We start from the raw sequence: 22807 nt of genomic DNA, 5'->3' as shown, positions 1-22807 counted from the left end.
ACCGCAGACAGAAATCTTGTGGATATATTTTGTACCAGTTTGAAATCTTCAAAGCCAATCGCATGTGTTTTGTGTATTGATTTACTTCATTTATAACCCACCTTTCTCCCAAAGTGGGATCCAAAGTGGCTGACATTCTCCTCTCCTCCTGTTTATCCTCACAACATCCCTGTGAGGTTATTTAGGCTGAGAAGGTGTGACTGGCTCAGGGTCATCCCATGAGCTTCCATGGCAGAGGACAGATTTGAACCCAGGTCTCTCAGATCCTAGTCCAAAACTTTAACCATGGTACATAGAGCTTGTTACAGTGTTGATCATTAGAAATAAACCACACGACTACAGGGAGAGTCTGCACTACAAGCAACCAGGCTTTGCTGATGTTCCCTCCGTAGGGATCCCCGGGCCTTACAGTTTTCTGAGAACTGTCAGCAACTTGATCAAACTACAAATCCTGTGATTCTTTTGGAAGAAGCTAAGATTGCTGAACCACAGGGCTTTTTTTCTGGGAAAAGAGGTGGTGGAACTCAGTGGGTTGCCCTCGGAGAAAATGGTCACATGGCCGGTGGCCCTGCCCCCTGATCTCCAGACAGAGGGGAGTTTAGATTGCCCTCCGCTCTGCTGAGCGGTGTGGAGGGCAATCTAAACTCCCCTCTGTCTGGAGATCAGGGGGCGGGGCCACCAGCCATGTGACCATTTTCAAGAGGTTCCGGAACGCCGTTCCACTGCATTTCTGCTGAAAAAAAGCCCTGCTGAACCACAAAACTGGTGTTTTAAGAAGATTTGACTATAGATGTGCTATGAGGGTTTTTTCTTGGTTGGAGCCAGAACCTCGTCTTTCATCTTGTGTTGAAGAAGTGTGTTTCCCCTTCTTTTCCTTTTCTGAAGCACATTTCAATGGGAAACGCTAAATCTATGGAAGTTCACAGTTCTAGAGTTTTTTTTTTAAAAAAAAAAGCTTTCTTCAAGTCAGGTCTTTTGATCTTTTCCTGTGAGTCTGAAGTCAGGCCAGATTCCAGCTGCAGCTCTTCATGTGTAAATCCATCTTAATTGCATTCTGAATCTGACCCATTCAGTTGAATATCTGCCTGATGCTTTTGTTTCCATGTTTCTTAGAGTAATTTTCCTTAACAACCCCAGCAGTCAATTAGTTGCAAGCCTTGTAGTGGCTGTGTAACATTTTTCACAGCTTTGGCTTCAGTTGGCAAGAACACTTTTGGAAATCTCCAGTTTAATGAATCTTTCTAATCTTGGCTCCTTACTTTTTCCACCCTTCCCCTTTCATTTCTGTACTTGTTCAGGATAGATGTTTGGATGGAAGCCATATAATCCTATTAGAAGTGCTTTGATTACACACTGTGCCCCTTGTTCGTGACCAAAGAAAACCTGGCTGCAGTTGGGTCTGCTCCCCTCCTGCCCTTTCTCTAATTATATTTTGTTCCCAGACTGAACAAGATTGTTGGTGTGAAGTGGATCCCTGAGGTGCCCTACCATTTCTCAATTATTTTGTCCTCCTTTAGTTATTGTTCCAGTCTTAATTTATTACAGAAAAGGTTTTGAATAAATTGGTTCTTGGAAGCAAAAAACCCACCATCATTAATTTAGAGAAGTTGTCTGTTCTCACAGTGGAGTCTTTGTGTTGAGCTTTTAGGGACAAGTGAAGTTGGAGGGAGGACACGGGCCGTCTTAGTTTTCTTTTATAACATGCTATTTTCTGCAACTCTTGAGGCTGCTGGAGAGCTGACGGTTCTGTACATTCAGGAAGCCGAGTTAGGAGCTTAGCAGAGACATTCTGACGTGTACATGGGACCTCATAAATAAAACACAAGCCCTTCCCGATGTTGTATGTCTTTGTGAGCATGCCTTTAGAAGGATTATTTAGAAGACCTTTTAAAATTACAAACGTACAAGTTTTTAAGTATAAATCTTTCTCGCTTTTTAGTAATCATTAGATGCCATTCAGAGCATCCTTTAACTGTCAACAGCAAGGTGACTTGCTTGCCTGGAAAGAAGTTTGTGGATGTTACACTTTGACTAGATAGGCTACATCAGACTAGATAGGCTGGTGTAAGGATCATGCCAAGACACATTTTCACAAGTCTTCAAAGAATTGGCAAAGCTTTATAAAAACAAGTCTAGTATCATAAGCTTATGATGGACATCCTAAGAAGGTCATTGTCCAGAATAAATCGCTGCAACAGCATAGACACATAAATCCCTCCCAGGCTAGCATCCACTCCTCTTACTGCTGGGAACTATGTGTACAGGGGCCTTGAAGCCTCCAAGGCCACCGAGACTTTTTCCCAGCGCTAGGAGCAGGTTAGTGAAAACAGTCAGCTCATGGAAACCTCCACCTCCCCGCCTTCCGGCATGGCAATGGCAGATGCTAGCCTCTGACAGCTGGTGTGTAGTGCTGGGGAGAAGTAAGTGATTGTGGCATACATTGCCATCAAGAATACTGGGAAGTGTAGCCATGCTATCCCGGAGAAAAAGGTAGGTTGCTAGGCTAGAAATTGAAGTCCAGATTGCTGCTGCTTAGTTTAAAAGTTGCTCTGTGGTTGTTTTGATACTGATTCCCTGGGAATTCCCTGGAAAGCCATCAGAAACTGGAAAGTTTCCATTTGGAATGATTCTCAGCTAAGATAATGTAAACAGATGGGGATAGGTTAGAACTGAATTATGGCTGTTTTCACACGTCTTACCTGCCACTGGAACATCACACAAAACACCTGGAAGACAGCGTCTTCTCGCTCAAAATCGCGCCAGGAAGACGCTGTCATCTGGGAGTTTTGCACGAAATCGCATCTTCGTGGCGCAATTTCACGCAAGAAGACACTGTCTTCCAGGTGTTTTTTGCAATGTTCCGGCGGCAGGTAAGACGTGTGAAAACGGCCAGTAAGATGATAGGAAATGGCAGCCATTTAAGGAGACTAAAAAACCACATAGGGAAATGTGTGTGCTGAGGGTGATTGAAGAAGGAAACAAAGTGTAATTTAGCTGCAAATGGTAGAAGACTCCAACGTAAGATGGGGTGCTTGGTGTTAAATGATCACTGGATGGGACGGTGAAAATCATTGGGATATAGCTATGTAGGAAGGGCAAGGAAGGACGTGCCAGTGGTGGGATGGTGGAGAGAGCATAGAGGACAATAAACTGGAAATCTTAGGAGGAATAGATGGATGAAAATATTATGTCGCAAGGATGACTTAGTATTTGGGACATACTATTGTCTGACTCATCAAAACTCTGAGAGTAATCTTGAAATGCAGAAAGAAATAAGGCTACCAGAGAATAATGTAGAATAATGAGTGACTTCCACAACCCTTTTATTGGCTGGGTTAATCCGTGTTCAGGTCAGGAGAAATAAACAGTATTAAATACTGTAAATCATTGTGCCTTGGAACAGTTGGTCATGGAGCAGGCTGAAGGGGTGGCAGGCCTGACTTGCCATTTTACCCAATCAGACACCTCAAGGCAGTGAACAGTTTAAAAGGCACAACTTTAAGAATAATACACATGTGTGAAACAGCAAATTTAAATAATCAGGAAAGAAGACCGATAAGGAAATGCCAATCAAAATGGAAAAGTCTTCACCTGCTGGCAGGAGATGATGGAGGGAGACGAATCTCCCTAGGGAGGAAATCCCAAAGTTTTAGTGCCGTGACTGGGAAGGCCCTTTCTCAGGTTGACAACTGCCTCCCCTCAGATGGCGGGGCACCTAGAGCAGGGTCCCCAAAGATGACTGAAATCAGTGGGCTTAGACTGGAATGACTCTTCTTAGGACTTTACTGAAAGTTTAAGCATTATTGTGAGTGGAAGCTTGCCCCAAACTCTAACACAACCATGTTTGTGTTTAGGAGAAAGTTCTCAAAAATGAGGGGAAACGAAATTGAAAAATAAGCTAAAGATAGTTAGCCCCCATCAGGATGTTTGGAAATAGTTTAAATCCACAGTAATGGAAGCCAAAATAGAATCTGTACCCCAAGTTAGGGAAGGTGCCATTAAATGTAGAAGGATGCCAGCATGGTTAATGAGCAAAGCCAGTAAAGCCATGAAAGAGGCAAGAAGGCTTTCTTTAAAAAGTGGAAGTCTTGCCGAAATAAGATGGAGCAGAGACACCGGCAAAACAAATGTGAGGTGACGTTAGAGTGGGTGAAAAAGAGAATATGAGAACTTTTGAGAAGCTTTAAGACTTAAAATCAGAATTTCTTTAAATACTCCAGAATCAGGAAAACAGCCAAGGAGGTGGCTAGGACACTGAATGAAAACGAGGTGGGAAAGTTTGCTAAAGGAAAATGTAGCTATTGTGAAACAAGTAATTGATTTTTTTTGCATCAGTTTTCACTGCAGAAAATGGGGCACTTGCCCACACTGGAGCCACTGTTTTCGGGAGGAGCAGACAGAATTGTTTTTCCTCACTTTTTAAAATCAGTTTAACCCCACTTTTCAAATGAGGGTTTTTAAAAGAGCACACTTTAAAAAATGTTATTAGATTATACTTTATTCCAATGTTTCCTTTGTGTCATATTAGGGAGTGCTGTGAATAGGAAGGAACACAAAAATTGTTCTAAATAAATCAGCAAGAAGCAGGGAAATACTTTGAACCAATGGATGTTTAACTTTTAAGCTAGTGAAGATAAGAATTATTTTAAAGAGAGATTTTGGCATCAGTTTTGTATCTGTGCATGCCTATATTTGTCATCTTCGGAAGAGAAATTTTTGCTTCCAAATGTTACATTCTATTATTTGATTTTTATTTTCTTTAAAAGATTTTTACAGTTGAATCTGAAGAGTTGTGTTTAAAACATGTGAAGCATAAGAAAACTTTTTGGAATGCTTTTCTAAGTCGTCTTCTTAGCACTTTTTGAAATTTTCCTCACTTTCAGTGCAATGCTATACCAAGTCACTCCAGTCTAAGCCTGTTGAGATCAATTAGCTTAGGCTGGTGTAACTGTTAACCTGTCTGTTTGGGTTTGATGCTATCCACTGGGATGACAAGAAAGGCATCCCCAAACCTCCCTCTGAGCCACACTGTGGATTTGAATGCACACTGATTCAAACGTCAAGCATGCGGGAGGAAAAGCTGAGACTGTGGATGCCATCTTAGGAAAATTCAGCATACCTGTTGAACTTGGTACAAATAAAATGCATAACTGAGCTCTGGTCTGATGGAATTCAATGGGGCATTTCAATGCAGTTGCCTTCAGAGGCGTAGCTACTCTATCCCCACCCCTACCCCAAATACATTTTAAGGTACAATCCTCTGCTGCCATGACTGGCACAACTTAGAGGGAGGGATGTGTCTTTCCACACGCTACAGAACGTCGGTCCTTTGGAATGCTTCCGTGCCCTTCGGAACAAGAGCTGCTCCCTCAAACATGAGGGCTCCTCACCCGTAAGCAAGTACTGCTTATTTGTGCACTGAAGTACACAATCCTGTCGATATCTTTTGCTCACTAGCAGCAAGCGCAGGATTTGAGTTTTATTTTTATATTTTGAACCATGAAATCAAATGGCTGCTGCCATCGGCTCCCTGCTACTTGTGGGCAGCCTTTTTGGAATCAAAACCAGTTGTCAGCCCAGCGCCGTTTCCCTTGAGGATTGGTTCCAACATACACCACCATCAGCACACCCTTTGACAATGTGGTGCTGAGGAGATGTACTGCCTACCTGGTGTTAGAGGGGACAGGAAGCCGCTAATAGATGCATAGGTGCATCTTTGATATTGCAATGAACGTGCATGTATGAATCAGGCTGTAGGCGGTCATTGTAGGTTCCTAGTAAGATAAAGGATGCTGCTACTAAACTTCTTTCTGCCTGGTACTTTGAAAGTTAGATTCCTATAATTACATCTGTGACTCAGGCCCTGACATCAGTTAGGTAACCTGTATCCATTCCTGAAATTTTTCTGTTCAGCAGGAGAAGATAAATCTCTTGTGCGCTCCCCTTGACAGTCCAGTTGTCTGCCCTGTTGAGCAGCTCCCCCTTGCCTCACCCTGGAACTTCCAGCTTTCCTTCCAGTGAACCTAGTCAAGACTCAAACCCTGTATGGGTCGCTGATCTCAAGTCAGTGCAGTGACACTGGCTTGTCTTTAAGGGACACTTTTGTCCTTGCAGGCAGGGAGGTGGTGTGTTATGACCTACATTTATTCCCCATCTAGAAGAGCTGACCTTTTCCTTTACTAGGCGAGGTGTTTTGTGAACGGGTCTCTGGCTGTGCTGCTCAGCAGATGAGATGGGGGGTGGTCCTCCATGGGGATGAGCAGGAAAGAGCCACAGCTGCAAAGGGTCCAGTTACTGAGGGGATGGCCCTGGTGGGGGGGAAGGGGAGGGAGTCCTCCTCCTTGGGTTATTGGCCAGGCTGTCTAGCACAGACCTGGGCTTGCCTCTCCTTTAGAACACTCGCTCAGGTTTAGCTCGGCTTGTTCCTTTCTGGTGCTCAGCTGACCCTTCCGAGGCTGAATCTCTTCTCCTTGTGTTCTACCTACAGCCTGGGTTGGATCCTTGGGGATGGGCATGATCTTCTTCTGCTCTCCCATTGTGAGCATCTTCACTGACCGGATCGGCTGCAGGACAACGGCTGCCTCAGGAGCAGCGATTGCATTCATTGGACTCTTCTCCAGCTCCTTCACAAAGTAAGGCTTGGGTAGTGACTTTTATGGGCCGGTTGCTTCCCCCCCAGCTTCTTTTATTCCTCTCAGAACATGTCTGACTTTCTACTGCTAAGTCCAGAGGCAGATCTACTGGATTTTAGCAGATCTACTGCATCTGATGAAGAGAGCTGTGGGTCTCAAAAGCTTATACTACAGTAAAGTTGGTTAGTCTTAAAGATGCTACTGGACTCTTTCCTATTGTGAAACTAATGAAGCTTCAGCTTCAGGGCCCCTAATCCCAGAGGGCCCCTGAAGCAAATTTTTTTTAATAAGTGAATTTTTCAACAAAAATTAATGGATTTTTTAAAAATTTGTTATTAAAATAAGGCTATTTTAGTGATAGAATCATAAGCCAGTGGGTTGAAGTACTTAATACTGACCTTAGAAAGGAGCATGCCCAGTGTTGTAGCTTCCCTTAAAGTGGGCTCGTTGTTCCCAGCAGCCTAGCAGTTCATCCTGGCCCAGGAAGAAGCAACAGTATCATAAGCAGGGCTTTTTTTCAGGGGGAACGCGGTGGAACGGAGTTCCAGCACCTCTTGAAAATGTTCCCATGGCTGGTGGCCCCGCCCCCTGATCTCCAGACAGAGGGGAGTTGAGATTACCCTCCGTGCCGCTGAGCGGAGGGCAATCTAAACTCCCCTCTGTCTGGAGATCAGGGGGCGGGGCCACCGGCCATGTGACCATTTTTGCCAAGGGCGATTTAAACTTTAAAAAACTCCTCCCTTGTTCCAGCTGATCTAAAGTGACATCATTGTGTGGTCCTGAGTTCCACCACTACTTTTCCCAGAAAAAAGCCCTGACCATAAGGATGGGGAAAGTCCTGCACAGGCTTGTTTTGGATTATTGCAGGTAAATGTTGGTAACCTGTGAAATTATTAGAGATCTGTTAAAACAAAGGTGAAATGGGATTCAGGATTCAAGTGAGAAGAACTGCAACCTCCCAGGTACAGCCTGGAAATCTCACCTGCTGTTCCAGTATTGTGAGCGTTAAGCTGGACTTACAATATCTGTATTACTTATATGTTTAGACTTTTTGTACTGTGCATATTTGTGGATGCTGAAGATATGTGTGTATGCAAAAGAGATATTGGGGTAAGAGTGGACTGTAAACTAAATATGAGCAGTCAGTGTGATGCGGTAGCAAAAAAGGCAAACTCAGTCTTGGGTTGTATCAAAAGGACCATTGCATCGAAATCGCAGGAGATGATAGCCCCTCTCTATACTGCCTTGGTCAGGCCACACCTGGAGTATTGCGTGCAGTTCTGGAGGCCTCACTTCAAAAAGGATGTGGCCAAAATCGAGAGGGTGCAGAGGAGAGTGACAAGAATGATCAGGGGTCTGGAGACTGAGCCCTACGAAGAAAGGCTGAGGGCCTTGGGAATGTTTAGTTTGGAGAAGAGGAGGTTGAGGGGGGACATGTTTGCTCTCTTTAAATATTTGAAAGGCTGTCATTTGGAGGAGGGCAAGGAGCTGTTCCAGTTGGCAGCAGAGGGTAGGACGCGAAGCAATGGGCTAAAACTACATGCACAAAGGTACCGACTGGATATTAGGAAAAACTTTTTCACGGTCAGAGTAGTTCAAAAGTGGAATCAGCTGCCTAGGGAGGTGGTGAGCTCCCCTTCACTGGCAGTTTTCAAGAAGAGGCTGGATGAATACTTGTCAGAGATACTTTAGGCTGATCCTGCACTGGGCAGGGGGTCGGACTAGATGGTCGGTATGGCCCCTTCCAACTCTATGATTCTATGATTCTGTATTAATATCCTAAAGAACCTTAATAATAATAATAACAACATTCGATTTATATACTACCCTTCAGGATGACTTAACACCCGCTTAGAGCAGTTTACAAAATACTGTACAACAAAACACCCTGTGAGGTGGATGGGGCTGAGAGAGCTCCTAGAAGCTGTGACTGACCCAAGGTCACCCAGCTGGCTTCAAGTGGAGGAGTGAGGAATCCAACCCGGTTCTCCAGATTAGAGTCCCACTCTCTTAACCACTACACCAAACTAGCTCTCTTGCTATGAAGCAACTGGACTGAACAAGGATTTCTACGGTAATGTATCTAACATGAAGGGCTCAGACAAAGGGCTGCAAGAACTCTTTAGAAACATTAACAGGTATGCAGACCATGTTCCATGTGCAGCCCATTCATTCAACCTTGTTGGAGTAAAGGCAGTGTCTGCTGTGCCTGAAGTTGTTGACTGTTTTGGCATTTTGCAGGAGCTATATATTTTCTTTTCTGGATCTCCACGAAGATGGGGAATTTTAAACACACAGGGCAATCTAGATTTTTCCCTAGAGATTTGAAGTGTAACTAGATGTATTGTTGACTGTGACACTGAGAGATCTCTGTCTTTTGGTGCTACACCTCTGACGATGCCAGCCACAGCTGCTGGCGAAACGTCAGGAACTACAATGCCAAGACCACGGCAATACAGCCCGGAAAGCCCACAACAACCATGTAACTAGATGGTCTGCACAATATGAAGCAGTCTGGGCAATTAAAAATGGATATACAGGTATTTTACAAACTCTCAAACATATTTTGAAGACTTAGAAGAGAAGCCTGAATGTAAACAAGATACAAAGATTTATACCACAAGTTGGTAAAGTTGGAATATACTATTATAACTGTTTGAGCGTTCTTTGAACTGTTCTTGAGCGTTTCAACAAAACAAGCAAGAAAATCCAACCCCCTGGTTTTGAAGTATTTGAAGGTTATCTTCTGCTATTATCTTTACTTTCATTTGTTAAAGAACTCAGAAAATTCAGCTGACTGGATTGCACATTATTAATCAGAAGCAAAAGGTTTGTGTGAAGATATTACTACAAGTTATTCTGATGCTTCCAAATGCATTATTACAAAGAAATTTTCAGATGGAACAAGTGGCAGGGCTTCTTTAAAAGGAACTGACAAATTTAGGATAGAAGTTCTAAATCCACTCTATGACTACTTGGTAATCCAGTTAGGCAAGAGGATTGACCCATCTGAGCAGATTGCTAAAAGGTTCAAGTTCCTCTCAGAATTGGTGAAAAATTCTGAAATTGATGAAAACAATATTAAACTTATCGCATTACAAAGATGATATTGACCACAAATTAGTAAATGAGTGTTATCAGTTCAAAGAATATTTACACCTTAGGAAATCCCAGAACACGGAAGAAAACACGCCATCTAAAATGCAATGGGCTAGTCACAGTTCTCTGGAGCTTTCTCAGCCCCACCCACCTCACAGGGTGATTATTGTTGTGAGGATAATCATGACATACTTTGTAAAGCGCTCTGAGTGGGCATTAAGTTGTCCTGAAGGGCGGTATATAAATCGACTGTTATTATTAATGTGCAGAAGTTCTTCAGCTTATTTGTGAGCAACATATGATTGAAGTGCTCCTTAATATTACTATTGCGCTTAAGCTGTACTTAACAATGCCTATCACAAGCTGTGAAGCAGAAAGGAATTTCTCAAAGCTTTCCTTTATAATGATCACATTTTGATCTGCCATGACTGAAGAACACTTAAATTCTTTATGCATATTTTCTCTAGAAAATGACATTACAGAGAAGCTCTCATATGACAAAACTGTATGTGAATAAAAGGTAAAGGTGCAAGCACCGAGTCATTACGGACCCATGGGGGGACGTTGCATCATGACGTTTTCTTGGCAGACTTTTTGTTCTGGGGTGGTTTCCCATTGCCTTCCCCAGTCATCTACACTTTACCCCCAGGAAACTGGGTGCTCATTTTACCACCCTCAGAAGGATGGAAGGCCGAGTCAACCTTGAGCTGGCTACCTGAACCCGGCTTCGGCCAGGATCGAACTCAGGTTGTGAACAGAACTTAGGCTGCAGTACTGCCGCTTATCACTCTGCACCACGGGGCTCAGAGTAGTACATTCATATTCACATGTATATGAATATGTTGCTAGAAAAAAAGGAAAAAAGTATTTTGTAAAATGTGCTTCATGTAGTATGTATTCTCATAGGTATCTAAAATAAAAAATTATATTAACTGTGTTCTTTGCTATGTTTTATTTTATCATTCTAGGATGCATCATGCATTTCCCTAATTTTCATCCCCCATAACCCAGAAACTATAAGGCATAGCCTAAGAACTTTTTATTCACACAAGTGACTGTGACATGTGAGATAATCCAGTATAGCTATTTTAATCAAAATCTGAGATGTAGTGGTTAAACTTTTAAAAATTTGTGGTGATGTGCGGTGGAACAACCCCACTGAAGAAGATACTAGTGGCTACTAAGGTTGTCAGGTCCAGGTTGGGAAATTCCTGGAGATTTTGGGGGTGGAGCCTGGAAAGAGTGGGGTTTGGGGAGGGGAGGGGCCTCAATGGGGTATAATGCCATAGAGTCTACCCTCCAAAGCACCCATTTTCTGCAGGGGAACTGATCTCTGTGGCCAGGAGATCAGTTGTAATTCCAGAGATCTCCAGCCACCACCAGGAGGCTGGCAACCCTAGTGGTTACCCAGACCTTGTTGCTGGTGGGAAGCAGCTCACTGTATGGCCCATTTTAAGGGCTCCACCCCACCACCCTGTTCTCTGCAATTTGGGCCTGGAGGTCCTTGCTGGATGTTGCCCTATTGTTGCTGGATGCAAAGGGGCCCCTATAACAGTTCAAGCTTCAGGGCCCCAAGAATGAAGATCGGCCCCTGGCTAATTCACTTGATGTTTGAGCAATGAGTCAGCAGGGCTTTGGTGGAGGCCTTCGCAGTCACGTTCCCTGTTTCTTGCTCTCAATTCCCCCTTTGCTGACTTTAGAACTTTCCAGATCTTCTTCTCGAGAATGTAGGCAGGATTTAAAAATGCACATTTCACTCAAAGGCAGCCAGTTCTGTGGATGCTTTGTCCTTGTGGGGAAAATTTATCCTTGGAAAGAGAGATTTTTTCATAATGACACCACCTCAACAGGCTCTGTCTACTGGGGACACAGAAGTGTGTACAGAGCTCACTCTGTAATGAGGCAATTGTGTCCTTAGGTGGTAGATGGGGGGAAAGCGACTGCTTCTCCCTTCGCCCAGCCTCACCACTATCAACGTCTCTTTTGTCCCTCCCCACACACACACACACTGGAACAGTTAATGCTCCTTACTTCCCCAGGCATTTTGAAATACAGCACAGCAAGCGGTGTGCATGTGCGCCCAAAAGGACTTTATGAAATGTTGCAAGATTCCTCTTGCAAAAGTTCAAGAAGCCCCATTGGCTGCGTGCAGCTTGCCCCACTGTGTTCAGATCACTCCTAGGGGAGCTGAAAGAAAGGAAGCACGTTAGTTGTTCTGGGCAGTGGAGTTGGGGATGGGGTTGTTTAGAGGGGCAGCAGCTTCAAGCAGCATCTTTTGCCAAGTTCTCCCTGATTGGTGAAGTTTTTACTGGGCTGCAGCCCTGACCACTTTTTATCAGGCTATTCACAAACCTACCTGACAACTGCAGTCATCTCTGGAGGCCCTGTTTCAGGTGCTCCCACCTTCTGAGATTAAGCAGGTGGTGGCGACTGAGAGACGCCCTTCTCAGTTGTGACACCAAAACTCCGGAACTCTCTCCCTAGGGAGATTTGTCCGTCCCCTTCGCTTAACCGTCTTCTGCAAGTGGGTAAAGACTTCTTTTGTTTCATCTGGTGTTCCTCCAGTGAACCCTTCTTCCTGCTGTATGTGTTACTTTCTGTTTTTATGGTTTTGGGTGTATATTTTAGCTTTGGTTTTAATTGTTTTAATGATGTGTTTTTGTTTGGTTTTAATGGTTTTTAAGACATCTTTTTGTTGTGGATGTTTTTAATCTTTTAGCTGATTAGCGGCCCTGATAAAGGCAGAAAGATAAGGTATAAATTTTGCAAATAAATAAATAAATAAATAAACATGAACTCATAGTCATGGTTTTTAAACTATATACTCTGGACTAGTTTTGCTGAAATAATGTGGAGAGCTTCAAACAAATTTGTTCTTTATGTTTCATTCGAGGTCACCTTTTGAGGCCTTCAGCTTTGAAGTAAGATATGTTCAAAACAAAAGTTGTTAACGACTACTCGGCTTTTTAAAATTCTGGTTTTTGGCATGGAAGGGCCATATTCTCTTTGTAAGCCAACATGGAATCACAGACTGGCTGAATCCACGTGTCCTGGCGTCATGGTAAACGTTCACTAAACTTCCAGACGTATAGCGTCTTTCTAGCGCAATTTCTGACTCGTTGATGAGTAAGAAATCGCGCCAGAAAGACGCTATGCTTCCAGAAGTTTAGCAAACATTTACCATGACACTGGGACACGCTGGGACGTATGGATTTGCCCTGTCTTTGGCTATGGGGAGTACAGCTAGGGGAAAAAATCAGAACTTTAAATGGATTTTGGAGAAAAATACATTTTCCCCATCCAAATCCCACCCCACCCCCAGCCACCTCTGCAATATGCCATTCCAACCAAAACACAAAATTTTAATTCTGTTTATTTTTAAGGCTTCAGAACGCCCATGGGTTTCCCCTGCTGTGGATTGCACATTACATTTTCAACAGCTTTCTCTGCTGGCACATTACGAATAAGGCTGTTTTGAGCAAATTTTGGGCGGCCTGGTATCCAGCTTTTGTCTCTGCTTTCAACACTTTATAAGCTCTGATTCTTCTCGCCAGATTTAAAATTACAGGCTGGATTCATAATTTTCAAGTCAAGGGCTTTCTGGAAAATGATGCGGATCATTATTAATAAGGCCGTATATTATGTACTGATTCTGGCTTTTAAAAATAAGTGCTACTTATAGGTAGATCTCTCCCAGTGAAATAAGATCTGTAGGCACAGTCCAACCAGTATTAGGCCCCGATATGACTCTGTGTAACAGTAGACTTAAGTAAGTTGGTTTGTATATAATTCAGATTTCATGTTAAGTTGGGGTTGCCAGGCCCCCTTACCCAGCCAGCGAGGTGGGGAGGGGAGAGACCTGGCACCCACCTCTGCTGTTTCCTTTGCATGTGCGCTTTGTGCACATGTGTCATACAGGGCTGATTTGGGCTGGAAACAAGCCTGTTTCGGGGCCCAAATCACCCCATGCAAAGAGCTGGGAGCGCACCCAGGAGGTCTGTTCCCCCACAGTTCCCCCTGCCGGCCAGGTGAATGGTGGGGTGTGGAGGTTGGGAGCGGAGAATCCCCCACCCCCACCAACAGAACAGCAACCCTATGTTAAGTCCCATTAGTTTTAGGTCTCAGCTGGTGATTGACAAACTCCACTAACTTTCACATTTTGCAAAATTCCTTTGTAAGCACTCAGAAAAGCTCGAGGGAGGGGGCAGGGGTGAACAAGTATAAACAGACCATTCTTTTGCTTTCCCACAATTGTTGCAACAGTCCCCATTCTCTCTCTCTCTCTCTCTCTCTCTCCCCCTCCTTAGAAAAATACTACAGTTGCCAGGTACAAAGCACCTTGGGAAATGTAGTCCTGTGGGTTCTTTGCCAAGGCAGAAGGCAACTCAGAGAGTGCTGGAGTTCTTATCCAAAAGCTGGTGATCAAAACCTGTTCTTGCAGTGGAGTGGAGGGGACATACTTTCGAACTGTACATGCCTCGAGGCAAGCATTGTCTTGCTTTGTTCTCTTGTGACTGTTCAACTGTTCTCCTAAGAATTTTCTGTTCTTTCCCCTCTTCTTCACAGTAGCTTCTTCAGCCTTCATCCTCCTTTCACCCGTGTCCTAAAAAAACAGTAAAAAACATGCCGGTCCTTTCTTTCTCATTATCCCCCTCCCCCCCTCCATTTCCCCTAATATGTTGTAGGCCTATGGGAAATTGGACTGTCAGGCCCCCTTACTCTCCCAGTTGGAGGGGGGCCCCAGCAGTCACCTTCTGAATGTTCTTGCGTGCACAAAGGGCACACGTGCTCCAGGTACGGTGCAACAAAGTCATTTCCAGGAGTGCCGTCATTGCACAGGCCCCAGGAGCACTCCTGAGCTTCACACTGGGCTGATTCTTAAAGGACTGGCCCATCTGGGGCCCAAATCAGCCCAGCATGAAGCGCAGGAGGACTCCCGGTGCTTGCGCAATGATGTCACTCCTGGGAATGATGCCATCACACTACGCCAGGAGCGTGCCCGGGGAGGTCCGTTCCCCTGCCTTTCCCTTCCACTGGCCAGGTGAGTAGAGTTGGGGATGGAGGCTGGATCTCCACCCCCACTGGGGAACTGGCAACCATAATGGGAAAGCATCCTGTGACACTTAAGAGTTTCTTTGCCCCTCTCCTCTTTTATTTCTATTTCCAGTTCCTCACACGACCACCATTTATGGTGAACAACCCAATATGTTGTTGTTTCCTTGTCCTTTTTAAGATCTCAACAATGCTGCTACCAGTGACTTCAACCAAAAAGCCCCATGAATTTAAATTACAATCAAGCTGTATACTAGTAGAGTGCTAAATGGTCTTTGAGGGTATGTAAGTGGTCTTCACCCCATTCTTTTTCTTTTGCCATTCCACATATGCTATAATAATAAATTAGAGGGGCCAATTCAGGAAAACCCAAGCCAGTATTTATTCTGTACAAAATTATAATAAAACAACAAAAGGACTGTCTGAGGAGACTGATAAAGAAAAACTTCTCCCCTTTCTTTCCCTCAGATTCTTTTCACTCCTCCCCAGAAGGCCACTGTGAACTCCATTACCCCTCCCCCAAACAGCTCCCACTAACTTCCCCTGCTATCAGCATTAGCCAGTCAGCTTTGCCCTCTGGAGCCCACAGACTTTTCCCATCACTGAACCAAGTCTATACATTGTTAACCAACAACAACAACAACAACAACAACAACATTCAATTTATATACTGCCCTTAAAGACAACTTGAAGCCCACTCTGACTGGTTTACAAAGTGTGTTGCTATTATCCTCACGACAATCACCCTGTGAGGTGGGCGGGGCTGAGAGAGCTCTGGAAGAGCTGTGGCTGACCCAAGGTCACCCAGCTGGCTTCAAGCGGAGGAGTGGGGAATCAAACCCAGGTCGCCGGATTAGAGTCCTGCTGCTCTTAAGCACTGGTTCCCTGTTAAGAAAAAATAGCTTAGCATATCATAACTAAGAAACATTTTCAGCTACTCACACAATCACACTGTACAACCACATCTCCCACTGACAAACTAACCATGCAAACTTAATATGTTATACAGCCCAGTCTTTAAAAATCCTCTGATTGGAAGGGGAAACTTAATGTCTCCAACATCTGCCACTTCCGCCTTTGCTTCTGAGGGAACTTCATTCCTCAAAGTTCGCCAGGCAAGCTCAAATGAGCCACATCTCTAGTCTTAGAGCCCTGCTTCATATGAAACAAATAAGAACCATGACAGTGGCTCGTCCTGCCCCACAGATCCAGTTGCCTTAGAGTCTGCATAGCTGTTGCCGTCCTCAGCCCCTGGAGGGCAAGGCTTGGAATTCACTTCTGTATTTCCATTCTGAACTGCAGCTGTCAGAACAGAAAAGCCACCCACCCGTACAGAGCCCCCATCCTGATAATAATTAAAGCCCAGTAGTTGTTGCACTGATTCTAGTGAGCCAGAATGTGCAAGAGTCAAATTAGGCAAGGAAAGGAGGACAGGGAATAAGAACGCTGGACCTGAGGAGTCTCCAGAAGTTGCAGCGGCCTTGATCCTCTTCGTTTCAACACTATTTGTGCCACCCAGCCTAGTACTGACACCGTGACTTGCCTTGATACTGAAACAAACCACACTGCCGGTACGGATGCAAGCTGGTTCTGGAATATACTTCCGGGGAAGGAGCCTGGAAACCTCCTCACAACGCAGCATTGCATCTTAGGCCACATGGTTCTCAGATGGGCAAGTAAAATAAGACTCCACACCTTTCTCGACGTGTCCCTCTATTTAATTCCCATGAAGCTTTAGATATCCGGTAAGATTCTGCTCACCAAATCAGCCACCAAACCCAACAGTGGGAACTTGTTTAGATACTACAATTCTCTCCCCCCCCCCCCCCCGGACTCCTGGCATGGTGACAGTGATTATCTAGATCCCATTGCAGGCAACACAACTACAATATGCAATACACTACAAATACCCCTCCACACATACTTCATAATTGATTGTGGAGGGGATGTGCGTGCACCTCCTTGGCATGTTCAATCCTGGCATCTCCAGTTAAAGCTCAAGTTGTAAGTGACATGGAAGTCCTGCACTTGGGGTCCTGGGAAGCTGCTGCCAGTCTGAGTAGACAATACTGACTTGGATGGACCGAAGGTCTGATTCATGTGTTCATGTCACAGTTCGTGTCATATGAATGCCGTGTTTTCCTATCACAGTTCGTGTCATATGAATGCCATGTTTTCCTATCACAGTTATGTGTCAATTCCGCTTCCCCCCCCCCCCCGTGTCTATCTGACTTTTACCTACTGAAGCACATCCAGCCGGCACTTCTGTCATGGGCCCTGTCTCCTCTACACTGCAACCTTTTCAATGTACACTTTTCCACCAATGCCTGCACCTGCCCGGATGCCCTCAGCCCCTACCATATCATTCTCTGTGGTATAGATCCCCATCCAAACCCCCAGCTTACTATCAGTGGGTGCATCACTGTCAACTATGCCCCACATTCAGAGAGATCTGGCAACAACATCTACCTATACATAAGGTAAACCTCCAATCCAACTTAATCAGTTGAAGACTTGAACCCGTCTGAACCTTCCTGTTCTGATAGACAAGAGGCCCTTCAGTGGAGCGAGTTGCAGGGGACCAAGGCTCTTCCAGTTAGCTATTCCATTTGACAGGTCTAAGACACAGTTGCCTATTTCCCGAGGGAAGGGGTAGGAGAGAGAGAAGGAAAAGAGAAAGAGGACAACTGTAGCCAGGAGCAGAGGCATGAGAGCTGTGGAGGACTGTGGCAGTTGGAACAGAAAAGTTGAACTGTTAAAACTGATGCTTAAGTTTGAGACTGACTAAAACTGACTGTTCTAGAAGAACCTGGGGAAGAAAGGCCTGAAGCCTGGACGGGCATCTCTGCCACTTAACTGGAAAGAACAAAAAGCCTAGTTAAAGTTTCACCCCCTTTCAACCCAACTGTTATTTCCTGCCCCTTCTTGGATGAAGAAGGTTCCCTGGCAACCTACCCTCTTAAGAGTTGGCTGTTGTTAACCACATGCCAGTGCAGTTGTTGGAACCCATCGGGCTTGATACAGGAATTGCTAGCCCCAAAGTGCCTTCAAGAGTTGCCTCAGAGCTTATCTGTAGAAGCACACGGCTAATTTGTATTGTCCCGACAGGGATCTCATCAAACGACTGGCACAGTTGCTAGAGGTGCCAACGCAACAACCACTTCCTAAAACATCTGAGGATGTTTATCAGCATGTTCAGTCTGGCAGTGCTCCCAGTGCTAGAGTGCATGCTACCAAAGATTGACGGCCTTAAGCCATCATCAAGACTACTGATGGTCTCAGCCTTTAGAAGACACGCTCAGGGACCAGGAACAAGAGCCCTCATTCTTTTTTACGCATTCTTCTAAGAACTTGGTAATTGTCTGATCAAGCATTGACAAAAGCAGGCAGGAACCCTAACTCTCCCCATACAGGTACAAGGGGCAGAAAACTAGACCTCACGGGCAGGCAACGAATTAAACAGCATCTTTGGAATCAGTTCACTTCCGTTTTCAGACAATATGCAGCCAAAGAGCGTGATTATACCGAGGGAATCAAAACTGAGTTCTTTCTTATCCCCACAACAAAACACCCTGTGAGGTGGGTGAGACTGAATGAGCTCCAAGAAGTTGTGGCTGACCCAAAGTCGCCCAGCTGGCTACAAGTGGAGGAGTGGGGAATCGAACCCGGCTCTCCAGATTAGAGTCCTGTTGCTCTTAACCACTACACCAAACTGACTCTTAATAATAATAACATACGATTTATATACTGCCCTTCAGGACAACTTAATGACCACTCAGAGCAGTTTACTAAGTGTGTTATTATTACCCCCACAACAATCACCCTGTGAGGTGGGTGGGGCTGAACAAGCTTCAGAGAGCTGTGGCTGACCCAAGGTCACCCAGCTGGCTTCAAGCAAGAGGAGTGGGGAATCAACCCCAGTTCTCCAGATTAGAGTCCCGCGCTCTTAACCAGTACACCAAACTGGCTCTCAAAATAGAAAACACAAATGTTGTAGTAAAAGAAACGGAGTTATTTGGACAGAAACCATCTCATGCAGTCACAACAGGGCTAGCGGCAAATATAACAGGAAACGTCAGTCTCACTGAAAACCCCAAACTCTTCATGTGTATATTACCATCATACGTATTATATCATATTAATAACAGTAGTCAAAATTAACCACATTCAGCAATACACATATGCTTGTGGTAGACATCTACCATCCAGGGCTTTTTTTCTGGGAAAAGATGTGGTGGAACTCAGTGGGTTGCCCTCAAAGAAAACGGTCACATGGCTGGTGGCCCCGCCCCCTGATCTCCAAACAGAGGGGAGTTGAGATTGCCCTCTGTGCTGCTTGGCGGCACGGAGGGCAATCTAAACTCCCCTCTGTCTGGAGATCAGGGGGCGGGGCCACCGGCCATGTGACTATTTTCAAGAGGTTCCGGAACTCCGTTCCACCACGTTCCCACTGAAAAAAAGCCCTGCTACCATCTATATAGGAATTGTAATGTACAACACAGAGCTCAGGGGCCACATGGTAGCCTGCCTATGTGTTGCACTGCCGATTCCGGCAGCTCTGTGGGTTTCCTGGATGCTGTGCCCCGATTGGCTGCAGCAGCTCTGAGCAGGGCATCAAGGAAGCGGCTGGAAAGTGGCCTCTTGATATGAGGCAGCAAGTGGGAGCGGAGAAGAGGACAGGAGTAATAACAGTGTGTTTATATAGGAGTATCAAAGGCTGGAAGGCAAGGATGGCCTGTGAGGGCCTCAAGGCCAGAGAGAGCTTGTGTGCTCTCTCTCTCTCTCTCTCTGTGTCTCTCTCTCTTTCTGACCCTACTTCATGCTGTGATGTACCTAACCCTTATGATTGCTTCCTTGCCCAAGATAACTGGCCCGATGAGCCTGCATTGCGGGGAGAGCAGACTGTCTAATTAATTAATGAAACAGTTGTGTTGAAGTGTTGCCAAGGCCACAACATCCCAGACCCTAGCTCATGAGGAGGTGCTTGATATCATAATATACTTTCTAAGTGTGGCCTGGTTAAGGTTGATTCTGGCCCAGTGACTGTTTAACTTGGGCACCCTGATGTAGATTGTCTTACAGAGGTGCAGTTCTTCATACTGCACATCTTGAGTGTTTAATCCTTCTCTTAAAAAGCAGGGTGAGAATAGTTTGTAGAGAAAATAGTTCACAAGAGGGTTTTTTTTCAGCACACCCTAAAACTTTAGATTTTTCCATTAAAAAGAGTAAGAAAGTCCTGGATGGAGGGACAGTTCGGTGGATAGGGAACTGGTTGGAGGACCGCACTCAAAGAGTGGTGGTCAATGGCATTTCATCAGATTGGAGGGAGGTGTCCAGTGGGGTGCCGCAGGGCTCAGTTTTGGGCCCGGTACTTTTCAATATTTTTATCAATGATCTGGATGAAGGAGTGGAAGGGCTGCTCATTAAATTTGCTGATGATACCAAATTGGGAGCGGTAGCAAACACCCAAGAAGATAGAATTAAAGTTCAACAAGACCTGAATACTCTGGAGAAGTGGGCAGCTGTGAATAGGATGCAATTCAACAAAGACAAGTGCACAATATTACATCTGGGCCACAAAAATGGGAAGCACAAATACTGGAGGGGGGATACACTTCTGGGCAGTAGTATATGTGAAAGGGATCTTGGGGTAAGAGTGGACTGTAAACTAAATATGAGCAGTCAGTGTGATGTGGTGGCAAAAAAGGCTAATTCAATCCTGGGTTGTATCAAAGGGGCCATAGCATCGAAATCGCAGGAGGTCATAGCCCCTCTCTATACTGCCTTGGTCAGGCACCTGGAGTATTGTGTGCAGTTCTGGAGGCCTCACTTCAAAAAGGATGTGGACAAAACCGAGAGAGTGCAGAGGAGAGCGACAAGAATGATCAGGGGTCTGGAGACTGAGCCCTATGAGGAAAGGCTGAGGGCCTTGGGAATGTTTAGTTTGGAGAAGAGGAGGTTGAGGGGGGACATGATTGCTCTCTTTAAATATTTGAAAGGCTGTCATTTGGAGGAGGGCAAAGAGCTGTTCCAGTTGGCAGCAGAGGGTAGGACGCGAAGCAATGGGCTAAAACTACATGCACAAAGGTACCGGCTGGATATTAGGAAAAACTTTTTCACGGTCAGAGTAGTTCAAAGGTGGAATCAGCTGCCTGGGGAAGTGGTGAGGTCCCCTTCACTGGCAGTTTTCAAGAAGAGGCTGGATGAATATTTGTCAGAGATGCTTTAGGCTGATCCTGCACTGGGCAGGGGGTTGGACTAGATGGTCGCTATGGCCCCTTCCAACTCTATGATGCTATGACTTGTCTTAAGTTTTCAGGGAAAAACAACACTCTTCCAGCCTATACCCCAGTGGGGGTCTATCCAGAACAGTGGGCCCCCACTGGGAAGAAAGGCAGGACATAAAGAAAGTAAATTTTAAGGCCCTTAACAGACTGGGACCTGCATATCTTCCGGTCTGTCTCTCCCTGTATGTTCCCCGGAGGGCGTTACGCTCTGCAGACCAACATTTGCTGGTGGTCCCTGGCCCCAAGGATATTCGCTTGGCCTCCACCAGGGCCACTCTCCCAGCTGAGACCCGGGCCCTGCGGGATTTATTACAGTTCCCCCCCCCCGGCCCTTTAAAGTGGAGGTGCTCTGCCAGGCCTATGAGAGCAGTTGAGGAGCTGGCGAACTATCCTGCTGGTCCGTTGCCTGTTTTCCTTTGTTCCGCTCCACTTTTTAATGAGATCAGTGTTTTTTTTAAATGATGTAAATTATTTATTGTATTTTAAATTGTGGTTTTTATGATTTTATGGTGTTGTGACCCACCCTGAGCCCGCTTGTGGGGAGGGCATGATATAAATCCAACAATTTAACTGGACCACCCACAGTGTGAAGCAGGCAAAAAAAAAAGTTCCTTCTCAAAAGATCTAAACAGTTCCTGCTCTCAGCGAATCCCCACGTTGCTCAAGTAGAGGCTGAGTGAGCAGCTTCAACTGACACAGGTGCTGATTGCTGTGACAAAACACACCTCTGTATAGGTTCAGATGGACCCTGTGATTGGCCAGGATGCAAGTCTTCCAGCCATGCTCCCGCCCTCTGCGCCTGGAGCATTCCTTTTTAGAAATGCAGCCTCTGTAGTGTGGGGTGGGATGGGGACCAGGCATTTTCTGAAGCGAAAAGGCTTGTCATACCATGTTGGAAAGTAACAGGTCACTTATTTCACCAACAGGTCCCTTGAAGTCCGCTACTTCACCTACGGGGTGCTCTTTGGGTGTGGCAGTTCCTTTGCATTCCAGCCCTCTTTGGTCATCCTCGGTCACTACTTTAAACGGCGCCTGGGTCTGGCCAATGGCGTGGTGACTGCCGGCAGCTGCCTCTTCTCCATGGGCCTCCCTTTCCTCTTGAAGATTATCGGTCAGTCTATTGGACTGGCTCACACTTTCCAAGTCCTCAGCGCCTTTATGCTTGTCCAGATTTTCTTGTCTTTGACTTTCCGCCCCATGTTTCCCTCAACCTCTGACCCTCACGATGTGGAGCAAGTGAAACTGGATAGTCGAAGCTGGAGGCAGCAGTGCACGTCTCAGATGCGGAAGTATTTCAGCATGAAGGTCTTCAGGAAGAAGTCCTACCGGATTTGGACTTTTGGGATTGCAACTGCCGTTCTGGGGTACTTCGTACCTTACATGCATCTGGTGAGATTATTGTGAGGTGGAGGAGACCGGGAGGGGAGGGAGAAGTGGCCTGAGTCTTGCCTCTTATAGGATAAGGGAAAGGGGCTCTGCAGTTAATGCAATTGGTCTTTGATAAAGAAGTTCCACATGAGCAAGGCCAATGAGAGCAGGAAGCAATTGGGGGTGCTTTAAAACTGTTGAATGCCCAACCTTCTTCCTACCTGTGAAGACAGGGCCACAGGTACATTTAAAAAGTTGTAAACAGCCCTATTGTCCCATGAAGAATCCAGCCAAAGAAACAAAATCCCTGTAGCACCTTTTATTGCAGCAAACCCAAGTAACAATGGTACATTGCCACTGAAGAAAAAT

At 45.4% G+C, this 22807-nt stretch overlaps 1 protein-coding gene across 1 annotated transcript in view; it reads left to right on the top strand.

Annotated features, from left to right (window-relative positions):
* Positions 1–22807, top strand: part of SLC16A2 (solute carrier family 16 member 2) — a 132829-nt gene that overhangs the window by 95510 nt on the left and 14512 nt on the right. Inside the window, exons 2-3 of the mRNA XM_054996454.1 lie at positions 6488–6632; positions 21997–22459. Coding sequence (XP_054852429.1) covers positions 6488–6632; positions 21997–22459 — 608 coding nt within the window. The remainder of the gene's footprint in view (positions 1–6487; positions 6633–21996; positions 22460–22807) is intronic.

This window comes from Eublepharis macularius, chromosome 13, assembly GCF_028583425.1.
Source record: "Eublepharis macularius isolate TG4126 chromosome 13, MPM_Emac_v1.0, whole genome shotgun sequence".
In the NCBI taxonomy this organism is placed as follows: domain Eukaryota; kingdom Metazoa; phylum Chordata; class Lepidosauria; order Squamata; family Eublepharidae; genus Eublepharis; species Eublepharis macularius.
The sequence above is the reverse complement of the archived record's forward strand: the minus strand, read 5'-3'. Positions and strand labels throughout refer to the sequence as shown.